This window comes from Neoarius graeffei, chromosome 8, assembly GCF_027579695.1.
Source record: "Neoarius graeffei isolate fNeoGra1 chromosome 8, fNeoGra1.pri, whole genome shotgun sequence".
Taxonomy (NCBI): Eukaryota; Metazoa; Chordata; class Actinopteri; order Siluriformes; family Ariidae; genus Neoarius; species Neoarius graeffei.
Window position 1 is genome coordinate 69,559,686 of NC_083576.1, and position 19,091 is coordinate 69,578,776.

General features: G+C 40.1%; 1 protein-coding gene across 6 annotated transcripts in view; it reads left to right on the plus strand.

Moving 5' to 3' along the window:
- ppip5k1b (diphosphoinositol pentakisphosphate kinase 1b) overlaps window positions 1-19,091 on the plus strand; it is an 85,581-nt gene that overhangs the window by 23,245 nt on the left and 43,245 nt on the right. For all 6 annotated transcript variants that reach the window (XM_060928118.1, XM_060928115.1, XM_060928113.1 and 3 more), the window contains exons 14-15: window positions 13,201-13,286; window positions 13,439-13,564. In XM_060928118.1, coding sequence (XP_060784101.1) covers window positions 13,201-13,286; window positions 13,439-13,564 — 212 coding nt within the window. The remainder of the gene's footprint in view (window positions 1-13,200; window positions 13,287-13,438; window positions 13,565-19,091) is intronic.

Sequence of the window (19,091 nt, forward strand, 5' to 3'; positions counted from 1 at the left end):
GTCCAGGGTGTACCCTGCCTTTCGCCCGTAGTCAGCTGGGATAGGCTCCAGCTTGCCTGCGACCCTGTAGAACAATAAAGCGGCTAGAGATAATGAGATGAGATGAGAAAATAGCCCATAATAACAACGTGAAAGCAGGCTTTTAGAAAATATGCAATTTTATTTTACTGACAAAAATAGGTTATTTAGGGGTTACATATCTGTACACACCCTTAGCCTAATACTTGGTTGATGCACCTTTGGCAGCAATTACAGCTTCAAGGCATCTTGGGAAAGAAGCTATGAGTTTGGCACACTTATTTCTGGACATTTTTGCTCGGTCCTCTTGGCATATCCTTGCAAGCTCTGTCAGATTGGATGGGGAGCATCAGTTCACAGCCATTTTCAGCTCCTTCCACAGATGTTCAGTTGGATTCAGGTCTGAGCTCTGGCTGAGCCACTCAAAGACATTCACAGACTTTCTCCGAAGCCACTCCTTTGTTCTCTTGGCTGTGTGTTTCAGGTCGTTGTCATGTTGGAAGGTAAACCTTCGCCCCAGTCTGAGGTCCAGAGTAGAGCCCTGCACTCCCGCGGGAGTCCCGCGGGACTCGTGGGACCCGCCGCAAAGCAGTGCGGCGCGGGACAAATTTTGAAAGCTCATTGCAGGCGCAGGCGGGACCGGAAGTGCACATATGCGCGTGCGGGCGGGAGCGGGAGTGCACATATGCGGCGTGGGCGGGAGCGGTGATAAGCTGCAGTCCCGCTAACTAAAAACGTGTTTGAAATAAAATTTATAAATTATTAATTTATGTCTATCATATATAATTTGTGCTGGATATTTGATTTGGCATTAATAAAAACATTTTAAGATGCCTAAATTTGCAGAGAGAGTCAGATTGCCAGATTGAGTGAGGAATGGCATCTTAAATTTGCCATTGATCACCCTAACGGGAAATCCTTTGATCACTCTAATGACTCGCCGTTCACACCCAGCCTCCAGTGACCCACACTAACATGATGCCTCAATGACACCTTAGATGAGCTGGTCATCAGAATTCTGATTCTGATCCAGGAGAGGATAAATATCTCTCGTTCGTTTCTCGATTCTTTTCCTCTTCCGTGTTTGAGATCTCCGATCATGGCAGAAGAGCAGAGCTCCTTTACTGAATCTCACAGTGCTTCAAAAGTAAGTGCTGGTTTAAAAAGAGGTACATCTACCGTTAAAAAGTCAAGAGTCCTGAAATCGGACATTTGGAAGTCGTTCTCACTCGTGTACGACGCGGATGGAAATCAGCTGCCCTTTGCTTGCTGTGATAAGTGCCAAAAGGTTCTGACATACAACATACAACTTCCTTACTCCAAAGCTGCGTCATCTTAGGATGATCAATGCAAATGAAAGACAATACGTGATGGAAGCTGTGAAAGAGATGACCGAGGAGTTGGGGTTTGATGTCCAAACTGATGAAAGCGCGGAGCCACCTCTACCTAAAAAGGTCACTTTTCGTGAGTTTGAGGAATGGGAGGATGTCGGTGCTACGGGTGCTGAATCGAAGTCTGTAAACTCCGAGATTGATGATTATCTGAAAGTGAAACTCATTGGATCCGAATCACACCAATCTAAAGATATCCTGCTGTGGTGGAAAAATCACTGCTATGACTTTCCCACACTTGCCAAACTGGCACGGCATGTACTGGCCATTCCAGGTTCCAGCGCACCATCCGAGCACGCGTTCAGCATATGTGGTCGCATACTGGAGGAAAGGCGCAGTATGTTGAAGCCCTCAACAGTGAACAATTTGCTGTTTCTCCATAGCTGTTCAAAGAACCCAATATCCTAAGCAATAGGCTTAGTTGTTTCGTTTACCTGCGTTTGATTTTCTCGTTTTTCTTATTCATATTCAAACAAGGTCAGCTATGTTATAGAGTTTAGCACTTGCACGGAGGCTCAAGCCCAAATAGTTTTAGAAATGTGCAACCATAGCCCTATAATGTCTACAGTAGCCTATACTGTCGATTTTTTGTTGTTGTAGGCTAGGACTGTGTTTTGTTATAACATTTATATATGCTATGCTTATAGGGTATTCTATAGGATATTCTAGTTAGAAATGCGTAACAAATGTAAACTGGGTTAGCCTAATGTTTTGTATGGCTGAACAATAAATATACCAAATTTCCACTTGGAATTACGTGCTTGCCTGTCTTTTATTATTATTATTATTATTATTATTAGTGCTGTAAAAAATGTCGCGTTATTATCGCGTTAACTTGACTCAATTTTAACGGCGATAATTTTTTTTATCGCGAGATTAACGCTCTGTGACATGATGTAGGTTTTTCATAAGCTTTTGAAACTAGTAGAGATGGGATTTATGGCTCTTTGATGGGATCCGCATCTTTGTGATCCGTTCTTTGAAAAGGGCCGTTCAAAAGACTGGCTCATTTGGCTCTTTTAAAATATTTATTCAGTTTTAAGAAGACAGCATCTGTAAACTCAATGCTATCCCAGAAATCCTTCCTGTAATATGCAAATTTGGCCGCCTCTGATTGGACAGCGCGACGCATCAACAGGCAGAAAAAGTGTAAAAGTACGAAATGTGTTAAGTGAGATGAAACAGTAAAGATCAGATTCAATGCAATATTTATCAACGAACAACTTAAAGTTAATATAATAGTGTATTTTAAAGATATTTTTTTTTGGGCTTTTTGCACCTTTATTGGATAGGACAGTGTAGAGACAGGAAATGAGCGGGAGAGAGAGAGACGGGAAGGGGTCGGGAAATGACCTCGGGCCGGAATCGAACCCGGGTCGCCCGCATTCATGGTATAGCGCCTTAACCACCTGAGCCACGACGCCCCATAATAGTGTATTTTATATTATAATCAAGCATGTCAAGCCTACCGTCACTGTGTAACCTGTCTCTCTGATTAGAGTTGTAGACTAACTCAAGCAGTAAATCACTTCACTGAGTGAAGTGGAAGAAGAGTGAAGTTCACTCCTCTTGCTAGCTCTGCTTTGCAATAAAAAAAACCACCATTGGTACAAAGCAAGCCCATTCACTTTTTTATGCTGATCAGAGAATTACAATGGTTTCTCATGTGATAAAAATGTGCGATTCGCGATTAAATATTTTAATCGCTTGACAGCACTAATTATTATTATTATTATTAGAGACACTACATGCTGAATTCAGAAACAAGGTAAATAATAACAAACGTGAACGTGAGCTGTAGATATTTATGCTCAAATCCACTCAAAGTAGGGGGCGGGGCACCATCACGCTGTGTCAAGACAAGAACTTTCCTGAGAAATAATGCGAACGTCTGCATCATGCGGGATTTGCGGGCGGGAGCGGGACAAAATATGGCAGGCGCGGGCGGGATCGGGACTGAAAATCATAATTTTTTTGTGGGCGTGGGCGGGAGTGTGACTGAAAATCATAATTCTTTGCGGGCGGGAGCGTGACTGCACAATGTGGGCGCCGGCGGGAGCGGGACTGAAAAATCCGACCCGCGCAGACCTCTAGTCCAGAGCGCTCTGGAGCAGGTTTTCTTTAAGGATCTCAGTGTACTTAGCTGCATTCATCTTTCCCTCTATCAGGACTAGTCGTCCTGTTCCCGCTGCTGAAAAACATCCCCACATCATGATGCTGCCACTGCCATGCTTCACTGTAGGGATGGTATTAGCCAGGTGATGAGCGGTGCCTGGTTTCCTCCAGACGTGACACTTGGTATTCAGGCCCAAAAGTTCAATTTTGCTTTCATCAGACTAAAGAATCTTGTTTCTCATGGTTTGAGAGTCCTCTAGGTGCCTTTTGGCAAACTCTAAGCTGGCTGTCATGTGCCTTTTACTAAGGAGTGGCTTCCATCTGGCTACTCTACCTTAAAGGCCTGATTTGTGGAGTGCTGCCTGGATGGATGATCTTCTGAAAGGTTCTCCCATCTCCACAAGGATACACTGGAGCTCTGTCAGAGTGACCCTCGGGTTCACACTCACCTCCCTGGCCAAGGCCCGTCTTCCCCGATCACTCAGTTTGGCCAAGCAGCCAGGTCTAGGAAGATTCTTGGTGGTTCCAAACCTCTTCCATTTACGAATGATGGTGGCCACTGTGCTCTTTGGGACCTGTAAAGCTGCAGCAATTTTTCTATACCCTTCTCCAGATCCATGCCTTGACACAATCCTGTTTCTGAGGTCTGCAGATAATTCCTTTGACCCCATGGCTTGGAGTTTGCTCTGACATGCACTGTCAACTGTGGGACCTTATATAGGCAGGTGTTGGCAATCCCCAATCATGTCCAGTCAATTGAATTTACCACAGGTGGACTCCAATTAAGTTGTAGAAACATCTCAAGCAATATCAGTGGAAACAAAATGCACCTCAGCTCACTTTTGGGTGTCATATCAAAGGGTATGCACACTTGTGTACATATGATATTTTACATTTTGGTTTTTAATAAATTAGCACAAATGTCTAAAAACATGCTTTCACTTTGTCATTATGGGCTATTTTGTGGAAAAAAATGAACTCAATCTATTGTAGAATAAGTCTAACATAAAACATGGAGAAGGTGAAAGGGGTGTGCAGACTTTCCAGCTTGACTCCATCTATCTATCTGTCTATCTTGCACAGATTTGTTTATCTTTTTGCTTGAATGTTTATCTTGTACAGATCTGACTATCTTTTTTTTTTTAAATACTGTTTGTATGAATACACCGACTGGATTGCTTGCTTCAGTTTCACTGTACTGTACGGTGCAGTGACAGTAAAGGAATCTTGAATATCTTTATAGCGCTCCCCTTCACTGTTATTGTTTTTTTTCCTTTTTTTAGTTCAGTCTCTGATGTTTTTTTTTTTTGAACGGCTCTTTTACTACTGCAATTATTTTTATGGAGATTATTTTAGTTTTTCTTTGTATAGGAAATCATATATCGGACACCGTCCAGGAAATAAACCTTATTGTCCCCCTCTATTTTTTTGCTGTCCTGTTCACATTATGTGCTAATATTCTTTTTAGGTGGAACATTTTGACATTATTATTTTCCATATGTGTGGCAGTCTGGGAAATCCCACTGGCTGTTGCTATGGTTGAATTCTTGCAAAAAAAAAAAAAATTAAAAACAAGTGTTTCCAGGCAAAACAAACCTCGCCAGATAGCATTTATGATGAATATGAAGGAAGATATCGTGAAAAAAAATAGGTACCGTATGGGTACATGTGGCTACTGCTTATAAATAAAAAATTTTCTGATCCCATGTCCATACAGTAAATATCGCATATATATTTACTCTATGAAGCAGTAGCCACAAAAATGAAGCATAATCCAAAAATGAACAATTTAAAAATCACAAAAGTAAAATATACCAAGTGGTACTTTATATTATTCTACTCTTACCTCTTACAGTTTTCGAAACCGAAACCTCCAAACCAAGGTTGACATACACATGCTGTCACCATGACCCAAACTCTTATTTCCTGGAAATGGCCCGGCGCTAGAGCTCAGTGGAACGCACTTTCCCTCTGTAATAAGCATAAACATGTCTGAAAGTAATTTCTTTAGTTCATTTACTTCGAATGGTGAACTAAATTGTATACACTCACCGGCCATTTTAATCGGAACACGTGTATGCGCAGTGCGCAACTGTTACACTCTTACATTCTTACAGCACGATGTAAGAATGTAAGCGTGTACACGATGACATAGTGGTTAGCGCCTCTATATGAGGCAGTAGCCACAATAAAAACGATTTTGACCTTTTTTGGTGACCTTGACCGGATGACCCACAAAAAGTTGGAGGTTCGATTTGAGACCAATGCCCATCTATCCTGAAAGTTTCATGAAGATTGATCCAGCCGTTTTCTTGTAATATCGTTAACAAAAAAACAAAGAAACCTGACCGAAAACAATGCCTCGCCCCCTGGTGGACTCCGTCTCGGGCAAGGTAATAAGGTTTTAGCCACATTGTTTTTTTTTATTTTTTTGTTTGCCTATAATGATACTTTGGTACCTCCACCTTAAGAAACTCTCATTGTTTCACCTAAATCATGTCACAATCCTTTTATTTATTACTTTTTATTCTTACATAGGCATCTTTCCACAGTTGTCATATTGGGTTAAGCACCAGTTTAACAAAGTAAACAGTCTGTCTGCCTAAAGTCAAAAACCATCCTTGATAAGTGTGAATAATGTGAATGTAAATCAGTTCAGAATATAATCAGATTCCAACCTGAAAAATATCTGCAATGCTCCTGCACCACAGACGCAATTTAATCTTCAAATGCGATTTTCACTTATGCAGAACAGAAACTTATTTCATTTCTCAAAACCCTTCTCATTATGTGAAAGCTTTTCCCAGACCACCACACATATTAAATTATTTGTATAGTCACGATCAGACACATTTTATGCATATCTTCCTAGTAGATGTGGTGTAATATCTTTGGGCTGTATTCGGAGTTTGAAACTTATTTGAGGAAGATTCAGAGGCATTTTACGCATGTTCTTGGTCCCCATTTAGATTATGCAAATAACCTTTATGTGGCTCTCACCACCGAGGTTGCCAGATATTTTATTGAATAGAAGTCTGAGATGGGTTTTCCAATAGCACTATTTATAATCCTCAAGAATCAGAGACAGAAAATGCAGATTAAAGAAGGAAATGAAAATGACACAATATATGTACAGTATATGAACAAGAAGACGATCGACATTGAATAAACATCTAATAAGAGACTAGCATATTGCCGCATAAATAGCTGTAGTCGTAATTATAATGCTAATTACTACAAATTTGGTTTATTTTAACTCTTTCATATTTTCCACTCTTATGAAAAAGCACTTGATGCAGCACATCCTATTTTTTGTACTTAACTTGCACATAAAATAACCTAATATCAGATTTTGTCTATTTTGATGTCGTCAGTGGGGAAAAAAACAAACTCTTTTTGTGGTCTTCAAAGGGACGATACTAATAATTAATTAATTAATCATATTTATGTACAGCCCCGATTCCAAAAAAGTTGGGACAAAGTACAAATTGTAAATAAAAACGAAATGCAATGATGTGGAAGTTTCAAAATTCCATATTTTATTCAGAATAGAACATAGATGACATATCAAATGTTTAAACTGAGAAAATGTATCATTTAAAGAGAAAAATTAGGTGATTTTAAATTTCATGACAACAACACATCTCAAAAAAGTTGGGACAAGGCCATGTTTACCACTGTGGGACATCCCCTTTTCTCTTTACAACAGTCTGTAAACGTCTGGGGACTGAGGAGACAAGTTGCTCAAGTTTAGGGATAGGAATGTTAACCCATTCTTGTCTAATGTAGGATTCTAGTTGCTCAACTGTCTTAGGTCTTTTTTGTCGTATCTTCCGTTTTATGATGCGCCAAATGTTTTCTATGGGTGAAAGATCTGGACTGCAGGCTGGCCAGTTCAGTACCCGGACCCTTCTTCTACGCAGCCATGATGCTGTAATTGATGCAGTATGTGGTTTGGCATTGTCATGTTGGAAAATGCAAGGTCTTCCCTGAAAGAGACGTCGTCTGGATGGGAGCATATGTTGCTCTAGAACCTGGATATACCTTTCAGCATTGATGGTGTCTTTCCAGATGTGTAAGCTGCCCATGCCACACACACTAATGCGACCCCATACCATCAGAGATGCAGGCTTCTGAACTGAGCGCTGATAACAACTTGGGTCGTCCTTCTCCTCTTTAGTCCGAATGACACGGCGTCCCTGATTTCCATAAAGAACTTCAAATTTTGATTCGTCTGACCATAGAACAGTTTTCCACTGGGTTGTCAGCATAAATTGGCCTTAAGGGCCCGAAGATCACGGGCACCCGTTATGGTTTTCCGGCCTTGACCCTTACGCACAGAGATTCTTCCAGATTCTCTGAATCTTTTGATGATATTATGCACTGTAGATGATATGTTCAAACTCTTTGAAATTTTACACTGTCGAACTCCTTTCTGATATTGCTCCACTATTTGTCGGCGCAGAATTAGGGGGATTGGTGATCCTCTTCCCATCTTTACTTCTGAGAGCTGCTGCCATGCCAAGATGCTCTTTTTATACCCAGTCATGTTAATGACCTATTGCCAATTGACCTAATGAGTTGCAATTTGGTCCTCCAGCTGTTCCTTTTTTGTACCTTTAACTTTTCCAGCCTCTTATTGCCCCTGTCCCAACTTTTTTGAGATGTGTTGCTGTCATGAAATTTCAAATGAGCCAATATTTGGCATGAAATTTCAAAATGTCTCACTTTTGACATTTGATATGTTGTCTATGTTCTATTGTGAATACAATATCAGTTTTTGAGATTTGTAAATTATTGCATTCCATTTTTATTTACAATTTGTACTTTGTCCCAACTTTTTTGGAATCGTGGTTGTATTAATACTGGCCTCTTATTTATTTATGTATTTATTTATAACAATGTTTATACAGGAGACTCTCATCACTGTGGTGTTTTTCAGAGAGGTCCTGCACATATATAATCATAACTATCTAATAAACAAACTAGAGACCTGTGCAGGTCTGAGCTCAGCCTTTGACTGATTCAGAAGTGGAAGCTACGGTACATAAATAGAAAAAATAACCCGCTCAGGAATACATCAACGCCAGGATTCAAACCGATGTTGCAAAAACTGTTCTATTTCTGGATAGCACTTGAGACCAGTCAGCCATGGAGGATTACATTGTAGTGTGAGGTTATCTAACATGGCACTTACAAAGTCAGTACGCAGCGGCGCCACACCGTGACACTGGAATTGCTACCTGGGGCTGGCACGCCAATTACAGTCTTAAACACGCTCGAACTCGGTTAAACATACTCATACAGATAGGTGCCTCTGTAGGCCTCAGCCAAAGGCTGAGCCAATAATACGAATGAAAGTAATACAAATAGATGACTTGTAACCACGCGATCAAAATGTGCCATGTCATGAGCGTCCGCCATAAACAAAGCAACTAGGATGGCAGCCGCTGAAAGCGTGTCTGTAAACAATGCTGAATTTTCTCAGTATTATGATTATTTGAATGGTCGAGTGAAGATTCGATACAAAGAAAATAAATGTCTGTGGTTTGGATCCATATTATTTAAAAAACTCAGACTTTTCTGAAGATAAGGCACTTCTATCGACCATTGAGTACCCAGATATCACGTTCTATCTGGTTTGGCTGCCGAAGAATCAAGTCCGACCTTGGACGAAACATAGCCCATTTTCTGAGTGGGTGCCCAGTCTGGATTGTTTTGATCATATAAATTTGCTGGCACTCCTAGAAGTGAAATGGTAATACACGTTAAAATTTCAACAACAACCGAGTGAACCACAACAAGAGAACGCCCATTTTATAGCAAAATTCCAGCAACAAGAAATAATTAATAATAATGAGGATATGGAGTAATTAAGCCCTAATGAGCAGTTTCCACCCAAATCACTTCTCTCCCTCAATTTTTCACCGATTTTGATTCTTTCTGGCATGAAGGTAGGGGTACCTAGGGTGCATATAACTTCTACCCAGATTTGCTTAATTACAGTTATTAATGAAGTTATGGACTAATTAAGCCTTAATGAGCAGTTCAACAAAAATTGCTTCTTCTCAGTCAATTCCTCGCCGTTCTGGATTCTTTCTGGCAAATAGGTCAGTATTCCTAGGATGTATATAGCTTGTATGGTATATAGTGTATATAGCTTGCAACATGGGGTATATAGCTTGTATATAGTGTATGTACCGTAGCTTGCAACATGGGCCCACTTTCGGTTGTTCCTTCTGGACTAGACAGGGCCGGAGTGAGCTACGACGTCATTGACAATTGTAATGTGTCAAGTGAGCGCTAAGCAGTAGTACGTGCCTAACGCGGTGCAATATGCCAAGCCTCTGACAGACTTTTGTACTTAGGGCATCTATATGATCAGACCAGGTGATATTTTCATTTTGTGTAACACCTAAATATTTAAAAGATTCTTTGCGCTCAAGTGGCTGACCATTAACTTCCAATGAAATATTACTCAAAGAGCTAAGCTTATGTGTACTACCAAATATTAAAAATTTACATTTGTCTATATTTAAATTTATATGACATTCCATATATTTTCTTTTGTATATTTACAGGACAAAACATACATTTCTACATGACATATTATGAATACATCAAACAGCCAGACAGTGGCATTGGAGTTAATAATGCTCTTTTCGTTGTGTCAGTATCATGGAAAGAAAATGACCTCAAGCTGAAGGTCAGAATTGTGCATAATTCAGGTGTTTTACCGTAAGTAAGACAAATACCTCTGAGCGTATGCAAATCATGTGCAACTTCTGAATAGAGTTTGAATCTGTTTATATGTTTGAAGTCTGAATAACGGTATGTGCTTAACTCCACTCTAAACCCGCTTAACTTTGAATAAGGCCCTTTGATAGCTAAACTACTTTGTGCAATATTTTAATATTGAGCATGGTCCAATGTAATTTGTGGTTTATGAGAAAAAGCTCACTGTGATGTATCCCCCATGAGCTTAGTTTCTTATTCATTCCTCTCTTTTCTTCTCTTCCCCTCCCCTACATCTGTTCTGCCCACTCTCTCCAAAGGGAATCCAGCCTGAATGATAATCAGTATGCACTGCAGAAGTTCATTCATCCTTATGAAGGCCATTGAGTTCATAGTTATTAACCCGTAGCCTTGTATACTTTAACGACAAGATAATACGCGTTCCTTGATTTGCTGTAATTCCCTCGCATTGAGGGCAGCAGGACTCATTTATGCATTTATGATGCATGTCACCTCAGGCATGTTTTAAATAACTGACTCCACTGCGAAAGAAACTCAATCCCTCTTTAATCCTTCATGCTTCCTCAGCCCATTTCAAACAACACACTTGCTATGCATCATTTAGGATCTTTGATTCATTAACACACTGGTGAGAACGCTACTTTTAGCAAACACTTATAAGATTTTAACCTTTAAGGAAGTGCTTGGCTTGAAATCTGGAAACCTTTATGTACAACAGTTGTAAAATGCTTTAAAACGTGTTCAATGTCAGTTTGGGACTCTCTGATTAAAGACTGACTCCTTTTACATTGTCACGTGATTCCATAGCAACGGTAACTACACCGCCATGACAGGGGGCTTGTAGTGCTTCATTCAACCGAGTTGTTATTGATCAGTATGGGAATGTTTTGCTGTGTTTTTGGGTATGCAAATCATTTTGAGCGAAACAAAGAGATCAGATTTTTTAATTTACCAAAAGTAATTCATCGGGGGGAAAAAAACTCGAGAAATTGCTAAACGTAGAAGGGAAAAAATGGGGAAAAAACATTCAGCGGGACTCGGTGTTGAGTGGAGAGGTCAAAAACCCGATGGTATGCTCACTTAATTTCCATTAAGGTAAGAATAAGAATTCCCCCCAAAACATGTATTTCACAACTGCAGTAAGGTGCTCATTCTTATACAATGAAATGAACATGAGCAACACAGCAGAGCCTCACCTTCACCGAGACTTGAAAAGTGTATTACAATTCAGGGATCCTTCGGAGCATGTTGTGCGCCCGCTTGGGACCCAGTCATTATGGGAAACACCTGATGTTGATTTGAGTGCAATCAGCACACTGTTTTCACAGAAACTTTGTGAAGTATTGTGCCAGGTATGTGGCGGTAGACGGGTCTAAGTGCAGGAAGAGTGTTTATTAGCAGGCATGATATTTACCAAACGCCCCCCCGAAAGCAGAGTTTGTAGAGTCATGGCTACAAACAAATGTGACCGTGATAAAGATAATACTTCACAAAGCCTCTGTGTCCTTAAAGCACATGCCGATTGCTCTCAAATCAATATCAGGTGTTTCCCATAATGACTGGGTCCCAAGCACGTGCGCAACACGCTCCGATGGATCCCTGAATGTAAATGCATTTTTTAAGTCTCAGTGAAGGTGCGGTGATGCTGAGCCTCTGTGTTGCTCATGTTCACATCACTGTATAAGAATGATCACCGGGCTGCAGTTGTGAAATAAATTTTTTTTAATTCTTACCTTAGCGGAAATGAAGTGAGCATACCATAGGGTTTTGACCTCTCCGTTCAACACCGAGTCCCGCTGAATGTTTTTTTTTTCCCTTCTACGTTTAGCAATTTCTCTATTTTCCCACTGGTGATGAAATATTTTTGGTAAATTAAAAATCTGATGTTTTTGTTTCATTCAAAAGGATTTGAACATCCAAAAATGCAGCAAACCTTTCCCATACTGACTCAACAACTAACTCAGCTGAATGAAGCACTACAAGCGTGCCCCTGGCACCGTAGTTACCGTTGCTATGAGGTCACATGATGGTGCAAAGCCTCTATTAAAGCATTTTAGACTGTTGATATCTGATAATCTGATGCTGGGTAATCAGATGTCGATCTCTTTATTTTGGTATTCCTTTTGTTGGCAGGTGGCTCTGAGTTGTAGTGGTTTTGGTTCAAACTGCCATGTTTCATTCAGCTTTTGAACTGTTTTACAGTATAGAGGCAAAACAGTGTATTATTATTTGCATGGTGGTCTGGAAAAACCCAACAAACACTTAATTCTGTGGCTGAATTCTGCCGAACAGCTAAAAATGATGAAAAATCAGGTTGGCGCATCTTTACTTTTATCCAGTATAGGCTATCTTCCAGTAGAGATCATACTGAGTAAGAAGTCTACAACCTTGCTAGCTAAGTGTGATTTCCTCATACACTGAATGTCATGCTTTGATCAGGTTATTGGAAAGTTGTGTCATGTGCATTAACAAAATGGACACAATCCTGATCACTATGGTCTTTTCAGATAAGCAGAAATCAGAATCAGGATAGTACAAAAATAAAGTTAAGGAAAGCTGATAGTTTTTAGAGCTGTTTAATGGTAAAAAAAAAGAAAAGTGAAAATTTCACCACAGTGTAGCGTTTTCCCAGGCCACCAGTAGTGACAAAGTGCCATCAGATTTTCGGCAGTGTTCACTTATATCCCTTTAAAACATGGAGGACAAAAGGACTAGCAATGGCATGACACACATGGAAGATATTAATGGGCCCAAGCCACTTTGAAAAGGTCAACCTGACACGTTTTCAGAAACATGACAGCTATCGAGCACCTGCTAGCAAATGATAAGCCGTGCTGTGGCCTGTGGGTGTTTGTGTGTTATGTGTGACAGTATGACAGTGATGTCTGCACTCCGTGTTCTGCCTTGTGTTGTATTTAAGGTACGGACATTTCTCTGGGATAAATCGCAAAGTACAGCTGACCTACCTGCCCAATGGCCAGCCTAAAGCATCGAGTGAGGAAGAAGGTGAACACATTTGTTAAACTAAAGACAGGAGTTTGGAAGATTGATCTAATACACAGATTTATATTAAATAATGTGTGAATATGTGTGTGTGTGTGTGTGTGTGTGTGTGTGTGTGTGTGTTTAATATTAAACTTTGGTGTGTGTGTATAAAGACTCTCAGAAGAAAGGTCCTTCTTTGCTGTTGGTGCTAAAATGGGGAGGCGAGCTGACTCCAGCCGGTCGTGTGCAAGCTGAGGAGCTAGGGAGAGCTTTCCGCTGTATGTACCCTGGAGGACAAGGTACACACACACACACACACACACACACACACTTAACGTGACTAATCTGGAGGACTTTATCCAAACATACATACATTCCTTTAGTTCATTGCTTTATGACTTAATTTGAGACACAAATAAAGTTTTCTGTTACCTTTGACATCGTAGCAAAGTGCACACAACATTTCCAAGAATATAATACAACTTGGCACTGTGCCAGCTGCCGAAAATGTCAGTGTAAATTATTTTTCAGAAAAGTAGATAGTACACATTTTATAAAAGAAATCACTGAAATGTATAGAGTATAGACACTGTTGGATTCTATTCTTCTGTCATTAATATTGCTAATGTAGACAGTCAGTAATCAAATATACCATGCACCAAGAGCAGAGCTGGCCCGTGGCATAGGCAATACAGGCAAATGCTAAGGGCGCTGCGTCCATCCAGGGGCGCAGAAACGGGGGGAGAAAAATTATGACTTCCACTATTCTGAAAACAAGTCAGCATTATAATGTCTTAGCCTAATTTAATTGTACAGCAAAGCATGTAGTCAGGGTGCGATTTGTCAAAAAAAGCGGGGCGGGGTGGGGTGGTGGTTGTTAATCATGAAACAATAAGCGCTCAACAGTGGTTCGCCCGGTCTATAGTGTGTCTTCGGGCGCGCAAGTGCGCATCCGCGGCTATTCTCTGTTTTGGCCATGTAATAGCCTAAGTGTTGTTGGCTAAACAGTGTTTTTGCATAACGTAGATAACTGACATAGATCTGTTGCTTGTTTTGAATATGGCTGCACTTGGAGCAGTCTGTCGGTGTCGTTGAGCAGTCTGGGCTGAAGTAAAGGTCTTTTATGCACCGAACATGTTTCGCAGCGAGATATTCCAATGGTGCCTGGCACGTTTTTTTTTTTTTAATAAAACAAAGTTGCTTTGTTGATCTGTGTTCTCATTAAAATGACAGTTTAGCAGCTCATTCAAGCAACCATGTTGCGAAGAGCTTCCTGGAGGAAAATATAATAAACGCGTTGAAAACAAGAAACAATCTCAGTGCGTCAAGACTGCAGGGAAACGAAACAAGCACTCAGATGTGTTCTTTTTACCAGCACCGGCGATTGCTATAGGCGACCTAGGCAATTGCCTAGAGCGCAAAGTGTGCCCAGGGGCGCCAAGGGCGACCAAAACCCCACCAAAAAGGAGGGATGGAGTTATTGAATGGAGATGTTACCAAGTGCATCAGTGGTGTACAGTGTTTTCACCCACTGTGCTGCCGAACTCTAGTACCGTGGAACACTAGTGTGCCGTGAGAGATCACCAAGTGTACCGTGGAAAATTATAGAATGATGTATATTGTAAATATTGGCAACAGCGTTTTAGTTTCAGTCAACATTTTCTATTGGTGATGTGCCTTGAGATTTTTTCATTGAAAAAAGTGCGCCCTGGCTCATGAAAGGTTGAAAACCTTTTTTACAACACCTCTGATGCGGCTGGGGATGTAGAAATACGCGCTCCTTACCTCTGCTGTTACACTACCTGTGACAGTAGCTTCTGCTGAAAGAAGCTTTTCAAAATTAAAACTGCTGAAGACATACTTAAGGTCAACAATGGGTCAAGAACGTCTGAATGGGCTTGCTCTGATGAGCATCAACCAAGATATCTCGAGAAATATCATTTGATGATATTATCAAGGAATTTGCCATTAGGAAGACCAGATGAGTCCCATTGTAATGTTACTTCAATAACAAAGTACCCATAATAGCACTTTTGTTTGAAAATACAGCCCATTGATGTCCTAACAGGGTGCTTAAGTTTGCACAATTTAGAATTGTAGAATTTTTTATTCATTTAATTTGTTAATTCTTCAGAGATGACTTAACTTTTAATAGCAAAAAAGAAACTAAAAATAATTTCTTATTTATTGTCCATGCACTACACTTTGAACAGGGTGCGGAAGAGTTTTTGCCCATTATATGGAGATATGTATTGAATTTGTGTGGTCATTTTACTTTGTGACACTTTATGTGAATAATGATAACAATAATAACAATAATGAAAAAGATAAAAATGACTTCTTGTTTATTGTCCATGCACCGTACATTGTTTAATAGTAATAGAATAGAGTGATTAGATTAAAGTTAGGGTTAGGGTTAGATGTTTAACCCTAACCCTAGGTTTAGATGTTATTAGAGGGTTTTTTTTCTTGGGGGGGGGGCGCCAAAACTCAATCTCGCCTAGGGCAGCCAAAGACCTAGAGCCGGCCCTGACCAAGAGGCTCCAGTTGAAATCATGCATTCTCTGAGGTGACTGGCATAGGACTGTTTTGTGAGAGGCACAGCCCTGAAGAAAATAGTCCTATGCCAGTCACTGAAGAGAATCTATAATTACCGGGGCCTCTCAGTGCATGGTATATTTAACAGTTATTCCATGAAATCGAGTCGTACACAAGCTGCTAGCCGACGAAGTGCATAGTGCCGAGTTGGCTATAAGCCATGTACGATGAGATTGAGTGGAATAACTGTTTTATTCTATCCACATTCACTGGATTTTGAGAAACAGAGCATTTTTATTGGTATTTTTTGCAAATTCAATAAATAAAAACTTTATACAAAACGTCCGACAAAATCATTTCAGCTTAGAATGTAAACAAACTGGTGAAATGACAGTCGCGATTTGTGAAAAATGCTATAATAATAATTCTTGAAAAATAAAAAAAGTGCTTACCATCAAGTACTTTTATTCTTTTTTTTTTTTTTTTTTGCTGTTTTCTTCTTCTTCAGGGTTTTTTAGCTGTTGGCAAACCAACCAAGGTGCATTACCGCCACCGACTGGGCTGGAGTGTGGAACAGGAGCTATTGGGGGGGAAAACAAACAAACTTTTAGCTATTTCTGTTTCTTTTAAATACTTGATAACAATTTTGGGGGTTTTGTTTTCAAGTAGAGTTTTTATTTCATCCTCAGTTGGTTCAGCAACACGCTCCGCCATTTTGTTTTTCTCTCCTCAGAGTATACAAGCTGCTAGCTTAGTAGTAGAGTAGCCAATCAGAGCATGTGATTGCTCATATCCAGTGAATATGGACAGAATAATTGATTTTATATCCCTCATCAAAAAATTCCAAACTGAAAGTGTTAACTACAAAGAATTAGAAATAAACCTGAAAAAAAATAGAGGTCTAACTCTGCCTCGCTAGGCATGATCATGATGCATAGATCTACACACACAGAAATGCTCGCGGAGCCACAGCTGTAACTCGGGTTGGCCGTATAGCTTGAAATTGTGACATCAGTTCATGGTATATCCAGGATATACCATGACTGACTCACACCATATCCATTTTTTTTTGGGGGGGGCAATCACGAGATATATTGCTTAATCAGTGATGGAACTGTTTTATGTCACATGCGCCATCCTTGGCCAATCCCTGTCTGGGAATTTTTTGATGAGGGATATAATGTCTTTTTTTTGTCATGTGGTTCTGAATTTGTAATGGAGTAGTACTGTCTTAATAACATCTGGACTTTGATATACAGTGCCTTGAAAAAGTATTCATACCCCTTGAACTTTTTCACATTTTTCCATCTTACAACCACGAACTTAAAAGTTTTTTATTGAGATTTTATGTGATAGACCAACAGAGTAGCACATAATTGTGAAGTGAAATGAAAATGATAAATGGTCTTCAAAATTTTAAACAAATAAAAATCTGAAAAATGTGATGTGCATTAGTATTCAGCCCCCCTGCGTCAATACTTTGTAGAGCCACCTTTTGCTGCAATTACAGCTGCAAGTCTTTTGTGGTATGTCTCTACCAGCTTTGCACATCTAGATACTGAAATTTTTGCCCATTCTTCTTTGCAAAATAGCTCAAGCTCAGCCAGATTGGATGGAGAGCGTCTGTGAACAGCAATTTTCAAGTCTTGCCACAGATGCTCAATGGGATTTAGGTCTGGACTTTGACTGGGCCATTCTAACACATGAATATTCTTTGATCTAAACCATTCCATTGTAGCTCTGGCTGTATGTTTAGGGTCATTGTCTTGCTGGAAGGTGAATCTCCTTCCCAGTCTCAAGTCTTTTGCAGCCTCCAACAGGTTTTCTTCCAGGATTGCCCTGTATTTAGCTCCATCCATCTTCCCATCAACTCTGACCAGCTTCCCTGTCCCTGCTGAAGAAAAGCATCCCCATAGCATGATGCTGCCACCACCATGTTTCACAGTGGGGATGGTGTGTGCAGGGTGATGAGCAGTGTTAGTTTTCCGCCACACATAGCGCTTTGCATTTAGGCCAAAAAGTTCAACTTTGGTCTCATCTGCCAAAGCACCTTCTTCCACATGTTTGCTGTGTACCCTACATGGCTTCTGGCAAACTGCAAACGGGACTTCTTATGCCTGTCTTTCAACAATGGCTTTCTTCTTGCCACTCTTCCAAAAAGGCCAGATTTGTGGAGTGTACGATATAGTTGTCCTGTGCACAGATTCTCCCACCTGAGCTGTGGATTTCTGCAGCTCCTCCAGAGTGATCATGGGCCTCTTGGCTGCTTCTCTGACCAGTGCTCTCCTTGCTCGCTCTGTCAGTTTAGGTGGACGGCCATGTCTTGGTAGGTTGCAGTTGTGCCATACTTTTTCCATTTTTGAATGATGGATTGAACCGTGCTTCTTGAGATGTTCAGAGCTTGGGATATTTTTTTATAACCTAACTCTGCTGTAAACTTCTCCAGAACTTTATCCCTCACCTGTCTGGTGAGTTCTTTGGTCTTCATGATGCTGTTTGTTCTTCAGTGTTCTCTAACAAACCACTGAGGCCTTCACAGAACAAGTATATTTATGCTGAGAGTAAATTACACACAGTAGGACTCTATTAACTAATTAGATGACTTCTGAAGGCAATTGATTGCACTGGATTGTATTTAGAGGTATCAGAGCACAGGGGGCTGAATACTAATGCACACCACATTTTTCAGATTTTTATTTGTTTAAAATTTTGAAGACCATTTATCATTTTCGTTTCACTTCACAATTATGTGCTACTCTGTGTTGGTCTATCACATAAAATCTCATTAAAAAACTTTTAAGTTTGTGGTTGTAAGGTGGAAAAATGTGAAAAAGTTCAAGGGGTATGAATACTTTTTCAAGGCACTGTAGTGTAAAATACATGCACAACTGCTTCTGAAGCGGTGAGACATGTTATGCGTGAAGCAGCACATACCCTATATTGTAAATAATGTGCTAAATGCAATAAACAGTGATAGCTAAAGATAAGATAAAGTATACTTTATTGTCCCCAAAGAGGAAGTTCATCTTGGGCTCCAGTCACTGCATCACATACCTACATAGCGAAATTAAATGTATTGACATACACTGAGCTTTATTGTAGTCTTTAGGAAAATCTCATGTTCACTTTTTGAAGCACTTTTTAAAGATGAAGCTGTTAATGTAATTGTAGTGTTTACAGCAGCTATTTGTTTGGATGATTCTAATTAATAAAATGGACATTAAACAAGTGTTGAGCTTTTTAAACACTTGATAGTGGTGTCGTGATCACTTCTTGAGTTTACAGTGT